At 41.4% G+C, this 16,863-nt stretch overlaps 1 protein-coding gene across 1 annotated transcript in view; it reads right to left on the bottom strand.

Annotated features, from left to right (window-relative positions):
- fibcd1a (fibrinogen C domain containing 1a) overlaps positions 1 to 16,863 on the bottom strand; it is a 62,903-nt gene that overhangs the window by 20,072 nt on the left and 25,968 nt on the right. The window contains exons 3-5 of the mRNA XM_030781916.1: positions 16,531 to 16,696; positions 15,230 to 15,366; positions 1,653 to 1,749 (exon numbers count right to left, since the gene is read on the bottom strand). Of these exons, the coding sequence (XP_030637776.1) occupies positions 1,653 to 1,749; positions 15,230 to 15,366; positions 16,531 to 16,696 (400 nt within the window). The remainder of the gene's footprint in view (positions 1 to 1,652; positions 1,750 to 15,229; positions 15,367 to 16,530; positions 16,697 to 16,863) is intronic.

Raw genomic sequence — 16,863 nt, 5'->3', positions numbered from 1 at the left:
ACCTACCTGTCCCTGAGGACTGTGTGTGTGTGTGTGTGCGCGCGCGTGTGCGTGTGTGCCTGTGTGTGTTCGCACGCGCGTGTGTTCGTGTGCGTGTGTGCGTGTGCGTGTGCGTGCGTGCGTGCGTGTGTGTGTGTGTGCGTGTGTGCGTGTGTGTGTCTATCCTATTTTGGGTGGTGAGACGGTGTTCTCTTTCCCTTTGGCTGTGAGACAGCATAGGTGTCATACTCTCTCTGTTCCCTGCTGTGACCTTATCTAGATGAATCAGTGCTGTTGTTTATTCTCTTCATCTCATCCATCCACAGCTTCACTGTCCTTATTTGGCTTACACAGAGAAGTGTAAGGTGGAGCAGCCTTGCCGTGTTTACTGTCATATCATTTCTGAGAGCCCTGTGCTGGTGCACGCCCCACCCAGGGAAAAATGTTTCATCCTGGGCCTTCTCACATGGGCCATGCCCTCTACCCTCACGACCCACGCACATGCCCTGTCCTGTCGTCCAGCCAAGAAGTCACCGGAAATCTGTTCTTCCGCAGAACCTATCAGTCTCTCTGCGCTGATATGTCTTGGCAGTGGTGTTGTGGCAAATCACCTGTCTTTCACTGCATACACAGATACAGGCTGACAAGCCATGGACAACCATTGCAGGCACACACCAGACACTGTAAGAACAGGAATCCTCCTGCTTACTTATTAAAGGAACTCCAACAAGCCATAAATGGATTTGCAGAAAATGATATTTTCTCTTTGTTCGCATTGGATACAGAAAATAAGTCATTATCTCATTAGTTTGTTCACTCGGCTGCTGTTTGTATCCAGAGGGACTTCATTACTCATTACTTCATTACTAATTATTACTGTCCTCGTCATAGGTCACATTACTCCTAAGCAGTCTTGTAGTGAAAGGTCTCTGTCAGAGACTCAGCAGCAGTAAATTGTTTGAACTCACAAACCTTCAGTTACCCAGACCTCCTCTCTTACCGCTTCACCCTTTATCCCCTATTTATCCCCCATTTATCACCCACACTCACACAAAAACACTAAATCCATATCAGAACAGTAGCCATGCTTCACGCAGACTGAAACACGGTGGCAAAACTTCACACGAGCTATAGAAATTGCCCTTTCCTTTCCAAAGGCCAGATTCTGGGCTAGACGGCACCCCTGCACAGTCACAGACTCAGGAAAAGCCTTTGACTGCACACACACACACACACACACACACACACACACACCACTTAAAATCCTAGAAAGATATTCTTCCTCTCCAGGCAGGGGGGTGGGGTGGGGGTGGCAGAGGAGGAGGAAGTGGGGGGGGGGGGTATGTGAGTGGGAAACCCACTCATCTTTTAGCACTTCACTGTAATTCAGGAGCACTAATGGCTGAAAATGTGCTCGCTAATTTGATTCCAATATATTGAACACATCATCTGAGAGTATTTGTGCATGCAGCACGGAAGCTATCATCTTTGACCTACTCCACAAGTCCAACAGGGAATTTACACTCTATCCCATAACAGTCCAATGTGCTCTGCTGGCATATACCGATATCACTACTAAAGCTTTTTCTCCTGCTCAGACACTGTTGTTGCAAGTGAGAATCGAACAGTAACCATGCAGTCAGTCGCAGAGTGACAATGTTTGGGGAACTCACCCAACCAGTGTTCCCCTGTGATCTTCCCGAACCCCTCACGGTAGGCCTCCCAGTCACGGAAGAAGTTCACAGACCCATCCTCTCTGCGCTGGATCACCTGTTCAGGGAAAATCAGAGAAAATCTTCTCTCAATGACTGTTACTGTCCTCATCTTAAAGATAAGGAGTTAAGGTCCAGAAGAAAACTAAGTAAATAACAATAAAAACAAATAAATCACAATATCACAGGTGGTTAATAAAATATACATATATCTTGTACTGGATAACAGAGAAGTCCGATTTTCCAGAGGCCATGAGGAAAGATAAGTTGTATTTTATCTAACATTTGAAATATATTAACGGATGTTCTAATGAGACCAAATTTCTGAGCGCGCTCAAAATATTGTGCAGTCCTAAATGACACAGAGACCATGTGTGATCATTAACAGGGTGAAGCAAAATGCCATCTGTCACTATCCCCTCCTCTCCTTCACCGTCTAAAAAAAAACAGCAAAAAAACCCAAAACTGATGAATCCTCAGAAACTGATCTACCCCAACAATCACTGAAAGACACTGATATCTCCAGGTAGCTCCCGTGCCTTTGCTCGGCAGATGTGTTGTTAATACCAGGAGAGAAAGAAGAGACAGAGAGACAAGCTGTGTAAACAGAGAAGGATGTTTGCTGGTGGAGAAAGGTAAAAAGAGCAAATCTGTTTTAAGTCTCTGGCCTTGGGAAAGAGCAGTGGAAAGGTGATGCATGGACAGAATTCAAAGTGAAATTCAGACACTAATTGACTCTTGATCCCTTTATAGAGGATTAATCAAACAGGCAGTGGATCAATGGCTGTTGAAAATGCCAGACTAGGCCAAGTCCTACCATCAGTGCAAATGAGCCAGGCACAGCTTTCTCCCTCTCTCTCTCACATGTTCACTCGCATTCGCCATGAGTGGGAACACAGACAAGAATGTCTCCCTCTCACACACATACTCTCTTGCAATCTCTTTCACACACACTGTCTTCCTCTCTCTCTTTATCTCTCCTTCTCTTTCATTTTCTCTTTCTCTCTGTCTTTCTCACACACACACACACACACGCACACAGACATACACACACACACTCACACTTTCCCTTGTCCTTATGTCCCTCTCTGTTTGTCTCTCTCTGCACCCAAAAAAATTAGAGCATCCTTTCTTGACAGGGCAACATTTTTTCTGCTCTGAATTACAAGTAAAAACACCATTTCTCCTTGAAAATAGCAAGCACGACATGTTCCCCTAGCTTGTCAAAAACAGTTCATTTCAAAAGCCAGAGCCGCTAAAGCTACACAACGTGAAACCGTTTGCATCTTGGCTCATTATCCCACGTTTATCTCTAGCTAAAGTGAGAGAGATTTTACATCAATATGTGTACCACATCCATTCTGCAGGGAAGACATACCCTGAGTGAAAGCTACGGGCGTAGGATTGTAGAGAAAAACCATAGTAATTCATTCAATAAAACATGCCAACGCTCAGTTCAGGTGCTTTGGGCAACATTCAAAATTAATGGCAGTGGTCCAACTCTGAATAAATCCATGCATGTTCCTCCTCCTTCCAGTCTGCAAAGCAGCCGGAGAGCTTTTAATTATTCACGATAATCTCTGTAAAATGGTCGTGGAGTCACCTTTTCTGCAGTGCACTCACTAAATCTTTATTGTAGTGAGCGTATGGAGTAGGTAATTAAAATACAGGGGAATTCTGCCGTTCTGCTTAATTTTTCATGAATTTCAGTTATGAATATTCCCATCAGAGCATTATGTGCTGGCTTAAATTTACAAAGTACTTAAATGGTAAAATAATCAATACCAGCATTCCAATTTGGTATATTCCCCAGCATTGTACAGAAAAGGGTTTGGGAAACTGGAAATGACTGACAGGCACAACTATGAAGGATTTGTAATAACTTTGTGTCTCTAGAAGTCTTGTTTGCTGGATATACACACAAAAACACACGTGCACTCACACACACACACATGCACGCACGCACACGCACACACACACACACACACACACATTGTATGCTACATTCTGGGGACCTCCCTGTTGATGTGCATCAGAACAAAAGTAAAAAAAACAACAGCCTTACCCAAACCCTAATGCTAGCCAAAAATCACTTTCACCCTTTAGTTTTATCAGTACCAACAACATCTTTTATAAATATGACCTATTTTTTTCACCGGGGGACTATGATTTTGACCCCAGTTTGAAAAGGTGTCCCTTGTAGAATAGTGTGTTTTCAGTAAAATGTCTTCCTGAGAAAGTAAAAACAAACACACACACACACACACACACACACACACACACACACACACACACACACAGAAAGGTTCCATCATGATGCCAGAGCTATTAAATAAGGGGCTGGAGAATGGGCAGCCATCCGGTGTCACTCATGCCAGCCATGCATCTGTTTGTGTGGAGTGCCATGCCAAGCCGAATCTCTGCCCAAAGCTACCTCACCTGTTCCACTGACCACACAGTATGAAGCCCTCTAAAGTCCTAAAACATGAAAACACCATAAACCACAGCATCTCGCCGTAAGCAGCTGCCCACATCATACAGAGACTTGTTTACAGAACTATACTAATAACTATACTGTCAACTATAACTATTGATACTATTGATACAAGATATGGTTGGATCAATTAATCACACAGGCAGGACTATTATCAGAAAACATGAGGTACTTTGAGTTTACAATGCAGTAAACCTCATCAAAGCGCTGTCTCCTTGTCTCCATGTCAGCCGGCACAGTAAGACTACTCAAGTTATCTTTTTAATCAGATGAATTTTTTTTCTTTTAGTGTTTTAAGTTCTTACTGCAGACCACAGGCGAAGGGCTAAAAAGAACAGATTCCCTGTGAGGAGGCAAATGTTCAAAACTGTTCTAACTGTTTCATGACCTACCCCTCAGCGAAGGGATTTTTATTTTCTGGAAAATGAGAGAAAAGTAAGTAGTATTTAGGAAGGAACTACTGAATTATGTAGAATATTAAAACATGCCTGTTTTTTTTCTTATTCCTGGTGTGAATATTATTACACACTTGCTTCAAGGTTCAAAGCCAGGGGCACTGTGTAATTCCAGAAAGAAAATATGTGAGTCCATTGATGTTGATATAATCCACCTACAACTGAATGAAAGGTGCGTTCAGCATAAGGGATTCCACTTCTAATTTCAGCTTTCAATCTCTTTAGCTGATAACTCGTAACTTTCCTTCCAGAACTTTCTTTGTTCCAGTTGGTCAGTGAATGAGCTCATATCATGTAAAGTTCTGGGTTTATCCAGAGGCATTTCAGGATGTCATCTGTCTCCTATCGCAGCTGAAAGCTTCTGCATTATTAAAACTTCACGCGACTCCTTCTGAACAAAGTTCCTCACACAAATATCAACAGCAGTTTGCTCCATTGCAAACATTATAATATCTCTGTTCAGCTGTCATTTGAGTAATGAGACCTCAAATGAGCGGAGCTCAAAGCGCAGATGTAATCGGTTATCGAAAGAGCGAGAGCAGAGTCGAGCACCACGCCGGCCAAGCCAGATCTGACTGGAATCCAGTTTGTTAACAGCCAATACGCGAGACTCTGTAAAGGAGCGTTATCAAAGCATGAGTGAAAAACGTTCACCTTAAAAAAATACGATACATCAAAATTCTCTCCTTGCATTTACAGTCGTAGGCCTGTTTTCACAACGCCACTGCTTAATAATGTAACAAGGCACGCTAAAACTTTGATTACGGAAACACGTGTGAAGAATTCAGACTGAAAAAAGGGGCTCGCCATGTCCCTAACTGAACCTACTGATTCGTTGTAAAAGCTAGAATCTGTTCGTGTTACACATAAACAATATTGCTATGTTTTCTCCAGAACTTTTCTGGGTTACTGACTGCTGCAGAGGTGGATGAAGGATTTCATCAGGGAGCCAGCCCAGCTGCAGCAGGGCTTGGTTTAATATAGCTGAAAGAGAGAGAGAGAGAGAGAGAGAGAGAGAGAGAGAGAGGGGGGGGGGGGGAACAAAAAAACAAAAATCAAATCATCTCATTCACTCAGATTCCCCAGCAGAGAGATGCTTTTCACGAGCCAAGAGCGGTGGCAAAACTGACTGAGGATAACAATCTGCCGTACTGGAAGAGGACAAGACTTCCAGTGCCAACAAACGCTGCCTCCTCCTGCCAATCAGACGCCCAACTAAATCTGACCACATGGAGGGCCGAGGAGTCTCAACAACGAACCCCCCACCCCCCCACCCCACCCCACACACACACACACACACACACACATACACACAGGGCTGCCAATCAACCGAGAGAATGAACTTTAGAGCTCCTCTACCCCTTCCCTCTCCCCGTGGAATATGAGGGGTTAGATACAAAATGGAGAGAGAGAAGCAAGAATGAGGGAAGTGTGGTTGACACAGTGCAGTGCTGAGTCTTCTCTGCCACAGACACATCACTCACACAACTATTGTCTCCCTAATGCTTTCAGCTCTGCTCTTACACATCCTCATACCATTTTGATTAACCTATCAGTCTGAGCCGTGCACACAGCAAGTTAGTCACAGTGTTAAAAAGAACTTAAGGAACCACTTATTCTCTCCCCACAAAAATAAACACCCAGAGCTATTACAACACAGACATGGGACAGAAAACCTGGGGAAGTGCTCTTCAATTCAGAACTCCTTTGTTCTCTCCAGTTTACTGGATAAATTGCTCTTCTCCCAAAGAGCAGACGCTACTCCAATCCTGTATCTCTATCAGTGGCTCTGCTCAGCTTCTGGAAGACTTTGGCTTTTAGCTTACTTGAATGATGTGGGGAATTTGCAGTGCTTTGCAGAACCTCCTCCAGAACGTCGCAGATTCTCTGACCTAAAGTTGTTTCCACTCACCAAGCCCAGGACCCCCTACTGGAGCCCTAGTGGGAGGTGATACCCAGTCTGGTCAAATTTCAAAATTAACACCAAATTTCAAAACCAGGCCAGAAAACTCAAATCCAACACTTACCAAATAATTTTGCCACCTCTGAAAAGATCGCCCCTTTACCCTCTGAAAGATCACCCCTTAAAAGCGGCTGACATTCACTTAGAAATATTAATTCAGTTCACTGACCCCTGTGTGTGTTCGTGCGTGTGTGTCCAAAACATTGTCATGCTTGACCAGCGTTCACTTCACATACCCAGCTCTAACACCAAAAATCAACATTCACTTCCAGGAGTGTACCACCACAAATTATTAAAAACAGCTCCTCCTTCCTCCTTCCATCGATCTATTAAAATGACCGATACAGCGTACCACAGTGTTTTCACATTTGACATTGTGCCCTGACGAACCCAAAGCATGACAGATGAACTGTGGTGGTATGGATATGATAAACAGAGCATTTTCTGCATGCATCTTAATCATCCCAGTCCCCCTGACAGGCATGTGTGTGTCAGCCTCTCGGTCTGACCTCCAGCCTTCCTCTCCGCTCAGAGTTTACCCGGTAAGTAAATGCTCTTAGGATTAGGAGAGCAATCTGTTTAAGCACAAAAGAGCAGACAAGTCCCAAAGCGATCTGAGCCACCTGTGAGGTACTGCTCTTCTTACCTTCCCTAATTACGTCCCTGTAATCCTGTTAATAATGATAAACTACTTAAGGAGGAGTGTTAAGAGCTGAGGGCTTTTTTCTGATTTGTAAGGACACTGGGTTTAAACTTCTGATGTGGGTTGGGGTTAGTGTCACATCTGCGATTGGCCTCTTTGCTTGTAATGAAGAGAGGCAGAGCAGAGCTGACCGGCCCTGGCACGTGTCCTCTCACAGTCAGTCAACAGTGTTTGAATCTGCACACTTCTGAACATCTTCCAAGAAACTGATGCGATCGGACAGGAATCGTTTGTTTTGAGGGAGTTGGAGAACGAGGCGAGAGCAGTGGGGAAAAAGGAGGGGTGGATGATCCTGTTCTGAAATTTTGGGGAATAACTGCCGTGAGGCTTTTCGAGAACGGCTGTATTGATCAAGTGGGAACTTAAACAGTTTGGTTTTTGAGAGCTCTGCTTCTTGAACCACCGCTACAATAAGATTTTAAAAAATTCCCTTTTGAGTGTGATGAACAACTGCCATTGCAGACATAAGTATTGATTCTTGTGGCTGTCCAAAGATTTTTGAGGAGTATTTTCGTGTGACGGAGGTTGAGCTAACTTTGGAAACAGAAAACTTAGCCATGACTTTCTTTCTTTTTAAATGACAAAATGACAGTTAAACATTTGATTACTGAATTAAAGGTGTAAGAAAGTTCATTGTGAATGCTAACCATAAAGATGCATTATGAATAGGGTTTTTTTTTTTTTGGGGGGGGGGGGGGGGAGGTTGGCTTCTGGTGGGAACCTCCTTCCAGAAAACACAGCAAACTCTGGCTACTATTGTCTTTCATTCTCCAAGAGTACAAAAATTGTACAAACACACAGTGCTGTCCAGAAAAATCTGCCACTACTTCAAAGGAACATCCTTTCACCAACTGCAAAGCCATTTCACACCTAATCACCTCTCTGCTCTTAATCCAAACTTTGCTTCTGCAGATAATGTCTTTTGAAGTGGGGGTTGGAGGGTGGGGAGGTGAGAGGACCGAGAATTTGCTCTCATCCGACTCAGCGCAGACTTGTTTCACTTTGGCCCCTGTGGATAATGTTGTCTACCCTTGGCTCTCTAACCCAGATTCAACCCTTTCTCAGAAAAAAAACTCATTCTATTTTCCATCCCCAAACCACAAAAGCCTTCCCCAGAACTTCCTGTTGTCAAATGCATTGCTTTTAACATGAGGTTGTTGTAGACTGGTTTGAGTTTCTGGGACAGAGGTTTCCTATAAAGAATAGAGAAAAGTGCATTTCTCAGAGGGTTGTAGTATAAACATTATCTTGTACTTTCTAAAAGACGGTTTAATTAGGTTGAATAGGTTTTATAGTCTGCAATTAAAGTCAAGTAGTGAAAACCGCTATCAAAATCACTCCAACCATCTGCAATCTGTCAGTGATTGAGCTGTGCTAATGTGGTGGAAACTGGGTTGTGTTCTCACAGTTCCTATACCAGTAATTCAGTAAAACCAAGCCAAGCTGTTAGAATCCACCATATATTATCCCTAAACACCACAAATTTATCCATTACCATTTATACAGTACACTAAACAGCCTGCTCTCCACAACTTAACAAAGGAAAAGTTTTCAGTGTAATGAATACATGAAAAGATCATTTGAAGATGAAAAGGAAAGCAGGGATCACAGTATGTAGCATGCCACTTCTGACAAATTACAGATTTTATAAATTCTCTGAGATCTACCTATGCTAAAATACCTCGGCATTCAAGACCATTCTTGCACAGATGTGTGATCTGAAGTTCGATTTAATGATGTGAGTTACCAAGAGCTCCCCATCTAATTGGCAAGGTTGGCTTGGGCCTTCTCTTATTGTAAAGATTACTCTATGCTTCTGATGGGCTGTCAACTCTATCTGCACAGTCAGTCAGGAAGAGGGGGAAAAACTGAATAACTAAACAGTATATATATATATATTTTTTTTTCTTCTTTCATGCATGGGCCAGTAAATTAATTAAATATAGAACCCCGAGTCTTTATATCCACTTAAAGAAAAAGATATTTTTTATAAAACAACAATAACAGCAACAACAACAATATTATTATTAATATTATTATTATTATTATTATTATTATTATTATTATTAATAATAATAATAATAATAATAATAATAATAATAATAATAATAATGTTTCTCTTGATTATGTAAAAAATAAAGAAGTGGCATCACTGAAGGCATTCATCACATCATAATTCTGCTGAGGAAAAAAAGAGGAAATTCAGAGTCTCTGTGTTTACTGATCAGCCTATTGTGAGGGAGAGTTTGAAAGGCCTTAATACAGAGAAAGTAAAATGAGCTGTTCTGAGACTGAGTGCTGTGAGGGAGACATTGTGTGGTCTCTGTTTGGGTATTACACAAACATTTTTAAAATGAGTAAGATAAGACAGAAATGCCGTTGTTTTGATGAATTTTCCTACGGCCTCATATTTCAGATTTCAACAAATAATTAAAAACACACACACACGCACGCATAACAGCCAATGCTGAGACTATGTGCAGTGTCTTCTTCATTTCTCAGTTTAAATCATAACACCAGATTATCTTTGGAAGGGCCCCAAATGACAGATCATCTTACCCAAACACAACACACTGGAAATATGAGAGTACATTGTTTTAAAAAAGTTGTCTTTGGTGCTATGTGCAACTCAACACTTCGTCTCAACTCTCACATTCGATTTATGCTAATGCACTTGCCGTGGCTTGGGATCCGTGGAACAGCATAAGGCTAAAGGAACTGAGCAAATCACATCAAACAAATGTGAAAGAGAAGACTGACTACTCAGAGTCAGGAAGCAGTAATGTCCTTCACTAAGATGTGCCCCTGATTTTACACAGTCACAGAGGAAATTTAGCTGATGTATATATATATATATATATATATATATAAGATATTGGTATTTACCAAAATGTGCAGCATTTGTGATTTGTGTTACAGACTGAATACAGATGGCGGGGCCTTAATGTGAGTCTGTTTAAAGAAGCGTTTCTCTTGGCCCATCTACACTTAGCGCAGAGAAGACATACAAAGCACATGCGACAGTGCACTGCCACTGAGTATGTACGACTGTAGGATTTGCTTTTCCTTTGAGGTAAATATTTCAGCAATGGCACTTCATATGCCATATTTCTCCCATCAATAATGAATAAACCATTCATTTTGACTCTGTTCCTTTTAGCTAATAAAATAATAATAAAAAGTGACATTTGCCTGAGGCATACACTTTGACCGCTTGTGAAATTCTCTAAAGGAGCATATTATTCGAATTTTATGTTTTGTTTTTTTTTTCTAAACCGCCATCCTTCTGAGTCTGGCATTGGAAACGAAGCCCATGTGTTCTCAAGGAAAATCATTATTTTCTGCAACATCAGCACTCAAGCGTAAGGTTTGGTTCATATCGAAACAACCAATGTCTTAAACGAAGGATTCCACAAGCTCTCAGTAAAAAAAAAAAAAAAAAATAGAAAAATAGAAAAATGACTCAAAAGAATCGTCACTGCACCAGACCTTTAGTGGTCATGTAAAATTCAAACCGCAGAGATGGAAAAACAGAAAAAGGTGCGCCAAGATTTCTTCTCTCTCTCCCCTCCTCTTTCTCTCTCTCCCCCTTAATGTTACTTCTCCTCTTTCATCACTTTTTAGATCTGCCATCACAAACGCACCACTTCTTCCCTTAAAAAGTTCAGTCTCAAAGACACAAGTGCAGAAAAATAGAGCAATTACAGGTCGACGAAGACCAAGAACAGTGGAGGCCCGTGGAAAAGGAGTTCTAATGGAAGAAAAAGTGTAAAACTTCAGAGGTTTAAATTGAAACAAGATTGATATATTTCATTCTCCCAACATGTTCTTTGTCAGATGGAAGGGAAGATGTGTGGACTGGTACAATTTTCCCACCCTGTGCATTGATTACTACTTGTGCTAGGCCATTTTCACTCTTACCAACAGCCTCTTTCTCCCCACACGCATGCAAAAAGATTCGTAGCCTGAGATGACATCAAATTCAGTCACAAATTCAGTGGATCTGCTATCTGCCATCACTGCTAACTTTAGAAATACACAGCTTTATCTTTAAGCTTTATCTTCAGGACTACGGTATGTACTTATTCTATTCTACACATTACAGCACTATGAAGAGAGGAACTACACTTGCCAAGAGGGAGGAAACAAGTTTAAAAAGACAATTTTTTTTAAATTGAAATCTGAGTCCTTGCTAATTACCTGCAGAATATTCAAACTCTCTTTCTTATTTCATTCACACTCTTCAGGGAGTTTGGCAGTGTGTTCTGCTGAATGTGTGTGTTCTTTCTGGGGGCTGAAGGGCTGAGAAGTAGATGGACAGAAAAAAAAAGCCATGGAAACCATGCCATGGGTCTCACAGGAGAAATATCCTGAATAACCAGAATACATTCACACTATTACAGCCTCTTCAGTCCTGAAACCAGTAGAGAATACAACCATGGACAAATTTCAGATTTCTGTTGTATGACATCATATATTATCAAAATAGAGATTATTGTCCTGTAGCTTCCTCCTCTTCGATGAGTTCAGTGACACATTTCTGAACTGAACATTACACAGCTGAGCTGAAAGATATAGCACCAGGTTTCCCACAGACTGGGTATTAACATTAGCATTCACACAGCATCACCCGGCAATGTAAAGGTCTTGCGAGCAGACCCTGTTAGCTATAAAGTAAATGTTTTGTCGTACAAAGGACAAATATATTTTACTCCTGTCTTTGGCTGGTATCTCTTTCTCTCTTTGAAAGAGAGGAGAAAAGTGCTCAGTTTGACAACCATGTTAAATAGTCTGAGTGACAAAAAGGTCTATCCCAATTAGCACAGCCTGGGACAACTTGTTCTTACCTAGCTTGGTATCTCAGGTTAGACAGGTATTCATGGAGCTTTTTCTCCACCTCTCTTTGTCACACTCTCTCTCTCTCTCTCTCTCTCTCTCTCTCTCTCTCTCTCTCTCTCTCTCTCTCTCAGGTATTCAGTTCAAAGTGCAGGTGTTGTATTAGATCTTGTAGACAACAATCTAATTGAGGGAAGGCATAAAGCCAAAAGATACACACATATAACCATGACAACCCTCTGTTCATATTTTTATCTCATTCTGTCCATACTTAAAAGAATAAGTAATTGCTGTTTTTTCTTTCTTTAATACAAAATAGGACATAAACATTGTTCCCTATACACAGGAGAACAGCATACGTTTAGTTTAGTTTAAGAGTTTATTTGTCATATGTAGGTTATCACAGGGTCAACGGTACAATGAAATGTGTGAGACGAGAGAAACAGGTCAACTCAGCAATAAGACCACACTAGTCGTAAGAATAAAAGCACAGTAAGGGATTTAAATAAATAAAGAGTAAGACACTAAGGAGTAGAAGAGCAAAATAGGGGATTAAAAAAGTAAGAGTAGGAGAATAAGGAGTTAACTAAGAAAAAAAATAGAAAAGAGAGGTATGAGCAATGAACAATTAAGGTACAAGGGGGGTGCGCAATAAACATAACAGAATATGAAATAGAATATGAAATATACACTATATACATGTGAAGGAGGCTTAAAATAACACTTCAATAGGGTTTCTCAAACACTTACATCTAATGGCTTAGAGGGAAAATTTTAATTTGGGGGAGTAGTAGGAAGCATGCCCTCTTTAGGACGACACACCTGTGCACAACCCAATGAGAAATGAGGACATTATGGCACAAGCAGCTGCCCTCCAGATGTTTGTACATCTGAGTTACGCCAGAAATAAAATATCTGCTCCAATTAACCACAGATTGCTCTACTGATTTCCATTTTTTTTTAACCATTTCCACATAATTTCTCTTCGTCTCTGTCTTTTGGAGTTATGGACAGAGAAACAACAAAAAAAGAATGAATGGTAAGGACATACTGAAACAAAGCGTGGGTTGGAGAAATAGAGAGAGAGAGAGAGAGAGAGAGAGAGAGAGAGAGAACGTGTGTAAGAGGGCAGTTAGTGTGAGTGTGTGTTAATGTGGATAGAAGATGGAGAGTGGGGACTTCTTGTGCTACACCTTAACATCATATTTCTCTCCGGTATCACAAGCCCCTGACCAAACCCCCCAGAGTCTCTGCATCCTCGTCAGAAACACCGGCGCCGCAGGCCAAAAGTGATGAATAGTGGCTTGGAAACGATTAATTCCTTACAACTGCTCCATTTTTCCCTTTCGAACTCTCCCATTTCTAGCAATGCGCTTAGCAGGGAAGGAGAGACACAACACTCTAATGCTCTCAATGTTCTCGCAAAGCAGATTTGATTGTAATGAAAGGGTATAATGTGTCCCCAGTCTCTGAGAAGGGCATCACTGTGAAAGAGATGGGCCTGGGACAGATAACACGGTTTTTAACAGACATGACGGCATATGCATTAAGGAAGATTTTTCAGTCATGGCGTGGTCACACTGCGCTAGCTTTAGTTAAGTCTAGTTTCAGAAAGGCTTTTCTCTTCTTGTGATGCTGTATCTGTATCTTTCAGTGTTCAGTAACGATGTTTGACATTGACCAAAATAAAAAAAAAAAATAGACTAGTTATCTTGTTTAAAACTCTCATTTGTGTTTACGTGTGGCAGGCTAACTGTGGTCATACACACAGCCTTGTCCTCAAACACAATCTCATCTGAGTGGCAAAGCCTGAATAACAGCAACAATGTTCCTTAAATTCCTTTTTTTCAGCTTCACAGAACAAAAAAAAAAAAACCTTGATCTGACAAAATCAGATTATTATGTAAGCCTTGAGCTGTGCCCAGTCACTGTTCACTAAAAAATAGAAGTCTCTGATGATGTCTGAACTAATGGAAAAAGAGATACAACCACCGAAAAATATGGCCTTAATAGTTAAAGTGCGTTTGTCTAGAATTTACTTTGTGTGTGTGTGCATGTACGTATGTGTGTGCGTGTGTGTGTGTGTGTGTGTGTGTGTGTGTGTGTGTGTGGCAATATTGAACAGAGTAAAATTTATACGCAACTTTAGCTTTATTGACCTGATAGCTTTATTGGCAGGATTGGATTGTTGGGTAGAACTGAATCTTTTTCAACCCAATCAAGAATGACACAGCCATCCCTTGGGCTATTAGATAGATACAAGTATAGTAAAGCCCTATTCACAGTGTTCAGAGACTTTATGTTTCATCATACAAACAGCAGGCTCTGAAAAAAGAAAAAAAAAAAACCATGAAAAAAAACTTGCCATTTAAAAGCCTTCAAGCTGCTCACAGCATGACTGTAATATTGCACATGAAATCACTGACTTAGAATCACTTCAGAGAACACGATGAAAAATTGAAAAGAATTTAATTACGCTCAAAGAGATATTCAAGTTTTTTTTTTTTTGGAAGAAGATTTGAAATAAAGACCATCATGAAATGACAAATCTGTGAGGAGTAAAGAGAAGACATTCGAAAACTTGATGTAGTGGTACTAAGGAAAGCCAGCAGAGGAAATCTAGACTGCTCATACATTGGGCTTAATTGTCTGGTTTGGGTCGTGTATGATTGAGCACATATGTGAGATTATGCAATCCATGCATCAGTGAATAATGGGATTCATCTCTGTTTCAATAAAAGTCTTCCATTACAAAATAATATGCTCAGTGACATGAAAACAAGCTTTGAGCTTTGGCAAGAACATAGACACGACAGGACGTCACCACCGAACGTAAATAACACACACCAAGAAACACATCACGGCTGCTTTCCGTTTTATTCCCAATCCGGTCAATTAACCGGAGTTCAATTGCTTAACTGAAACAAGGCATCACAAATAAATGGAGGAATACACAACCAGAGTTTTCATGTTCATTCTGTGAACAGAACCTGGCTCTGGTCAGAGTGTTGTTGGTCGACACAGGAGCAGAGTCTAAATACTCTAGGGCCTGTGGCATTGGGGGAAAAGGGCGAATCAAGGTCTTACCGTCCATCCCCCACCGTCAGTAGTCATATCACAGTACACCTGGAAGCCTGCCGGGTAGTGTATGGGGAAGACTGAGTAGACCCCGTCCTCTCTCTGCCCGCTGGCCAAGATATCACTGCAGTCACGCGGTCTGGAACCTGAAACAGACACAAGGACAGGATGTCGGCTCATTCCCACAATCAGCATTCAGCATCAGGACAAAATTATACGCGCTGCACACGGCCAAAGCAACTGTGTGTAAAACCCCAAATATCAGAGCAGACATCTATCCCCCAGCTATATAAACAGAACCTGGGTCTGCTATGAAATCTGTTTTTACCAATCTATTCAAGATTTTTGGATGATACTAAATTAAACAAAATAAAAGGAGCCTGCATACATTTTGATTACTTTTATTTTATGTGTTCAGGTATAAAACATATGAGAGCCTCTCATTAACCGATGAATAATAATAATAACAATAACAATAACAATGATTAAAATAAGTATTATTGTTTTCCACATTTTGTCCCCCAGTTTGGAATGTCCAATTACCCATGACCTCTTGTGAGTCTCTCTCTGACAAGATGACCACCTCATTTTTCTCATGAGGGAGGATAACACATCTTTCCTCCCAAATACACAAACAGCTACTGCATCTTTCTCTCGCGCCCACGGCAAACTGCCTTCGCATCATCAAAGCAAGGTAACAGAATGATGATAACCTTACCGTGCCTGAATTATCAGAGGCAGCGAGAGAGAGTGACCTAGGCCAAATTCATTTCCCTTCGATAAGCGCCAAACTGGGATTTCAGCTGTCAATCCCAGCTGGGACACACCTCTGCACTGGGACACTGGGTCTTAACTGGGTGTGTACTGCTTGGGTACCTAACAATGAACTATTTACTCTTCAAAACCTACTGGATGTCTTCATTTCCAGATAAAACAGAGATTAGGCCTCTGCTGTAGCCTCTAATCCACTGTCAGCTGATAAGCCAAACTGTCCAATAGATTCTGGTAACGGTAGCCAGTGAGTTTATGATTAAAGCAAAGCTGAAGAGTGTAAAAACAAGTTAGCTCAGGGGTAAGCAACTACCTCCAGCTTAAGACACCTGATTTCACTTCTCAGGAGTTTCAGACCCAGACATGTGGAATCAGGCATGTTTTGTAGGGTTGGAGTAAAAACCTACACAATTTATTTCTTATCAGCAGGAAGGTTTACCTAGCAAAATAAAAGCAAAAACAAAAAAGAAGAAAAAAAAGAAGAGGAAAAGACGAGTTTATTTGGAAGTGGAGGACATGTAAGGGAGAAATGCCTTTACCCTCTCCATTTCCGCATCCCTTTAGGCGGACTCCGCGTACAGGAGCTCTCTGAAGATCAGCTTTCAGGCGTGTCTTTATGCTGCCTGTCTCCTTCTGCACGGAGCTCAGTGCGTCGCTCACCGAGTTCACCACCTTCACCATGTTGATCTGACTCTCTGACAGCAGCTGGAGGACACAACACACACACAAAACACACACACACACACACACACACACACACACACACACACGCAGAGAGGTTGCTTTCAGATACTGGTTAACATTTCATGGTTCTGAAACTCTCAGACTAAAAAACCTACATCACCTGAGAGCAGACGTGGCTGCTCTCCCAG

Source organism: Chanos chanos, chromosome 1 (genome assembly GCF_902362185.1).
Source record: "Chanos chanos chromosome 1, fChaCha1.1, whole genome shotgun sequence".
In the NCBI taxonomy this organism is placed as follows: domain Eukaryota; kingdom Metazoa; phylum Chordata; class Actinopteri; order Gonorynchiformes; family Chanidae; genus Chanos; species Chanos chanos.
The sequence above is the reverse complement of the archived record's forward strand: the minus strand, read 5'-3'. Positions and strand labels throughout refer to the sequence as shown.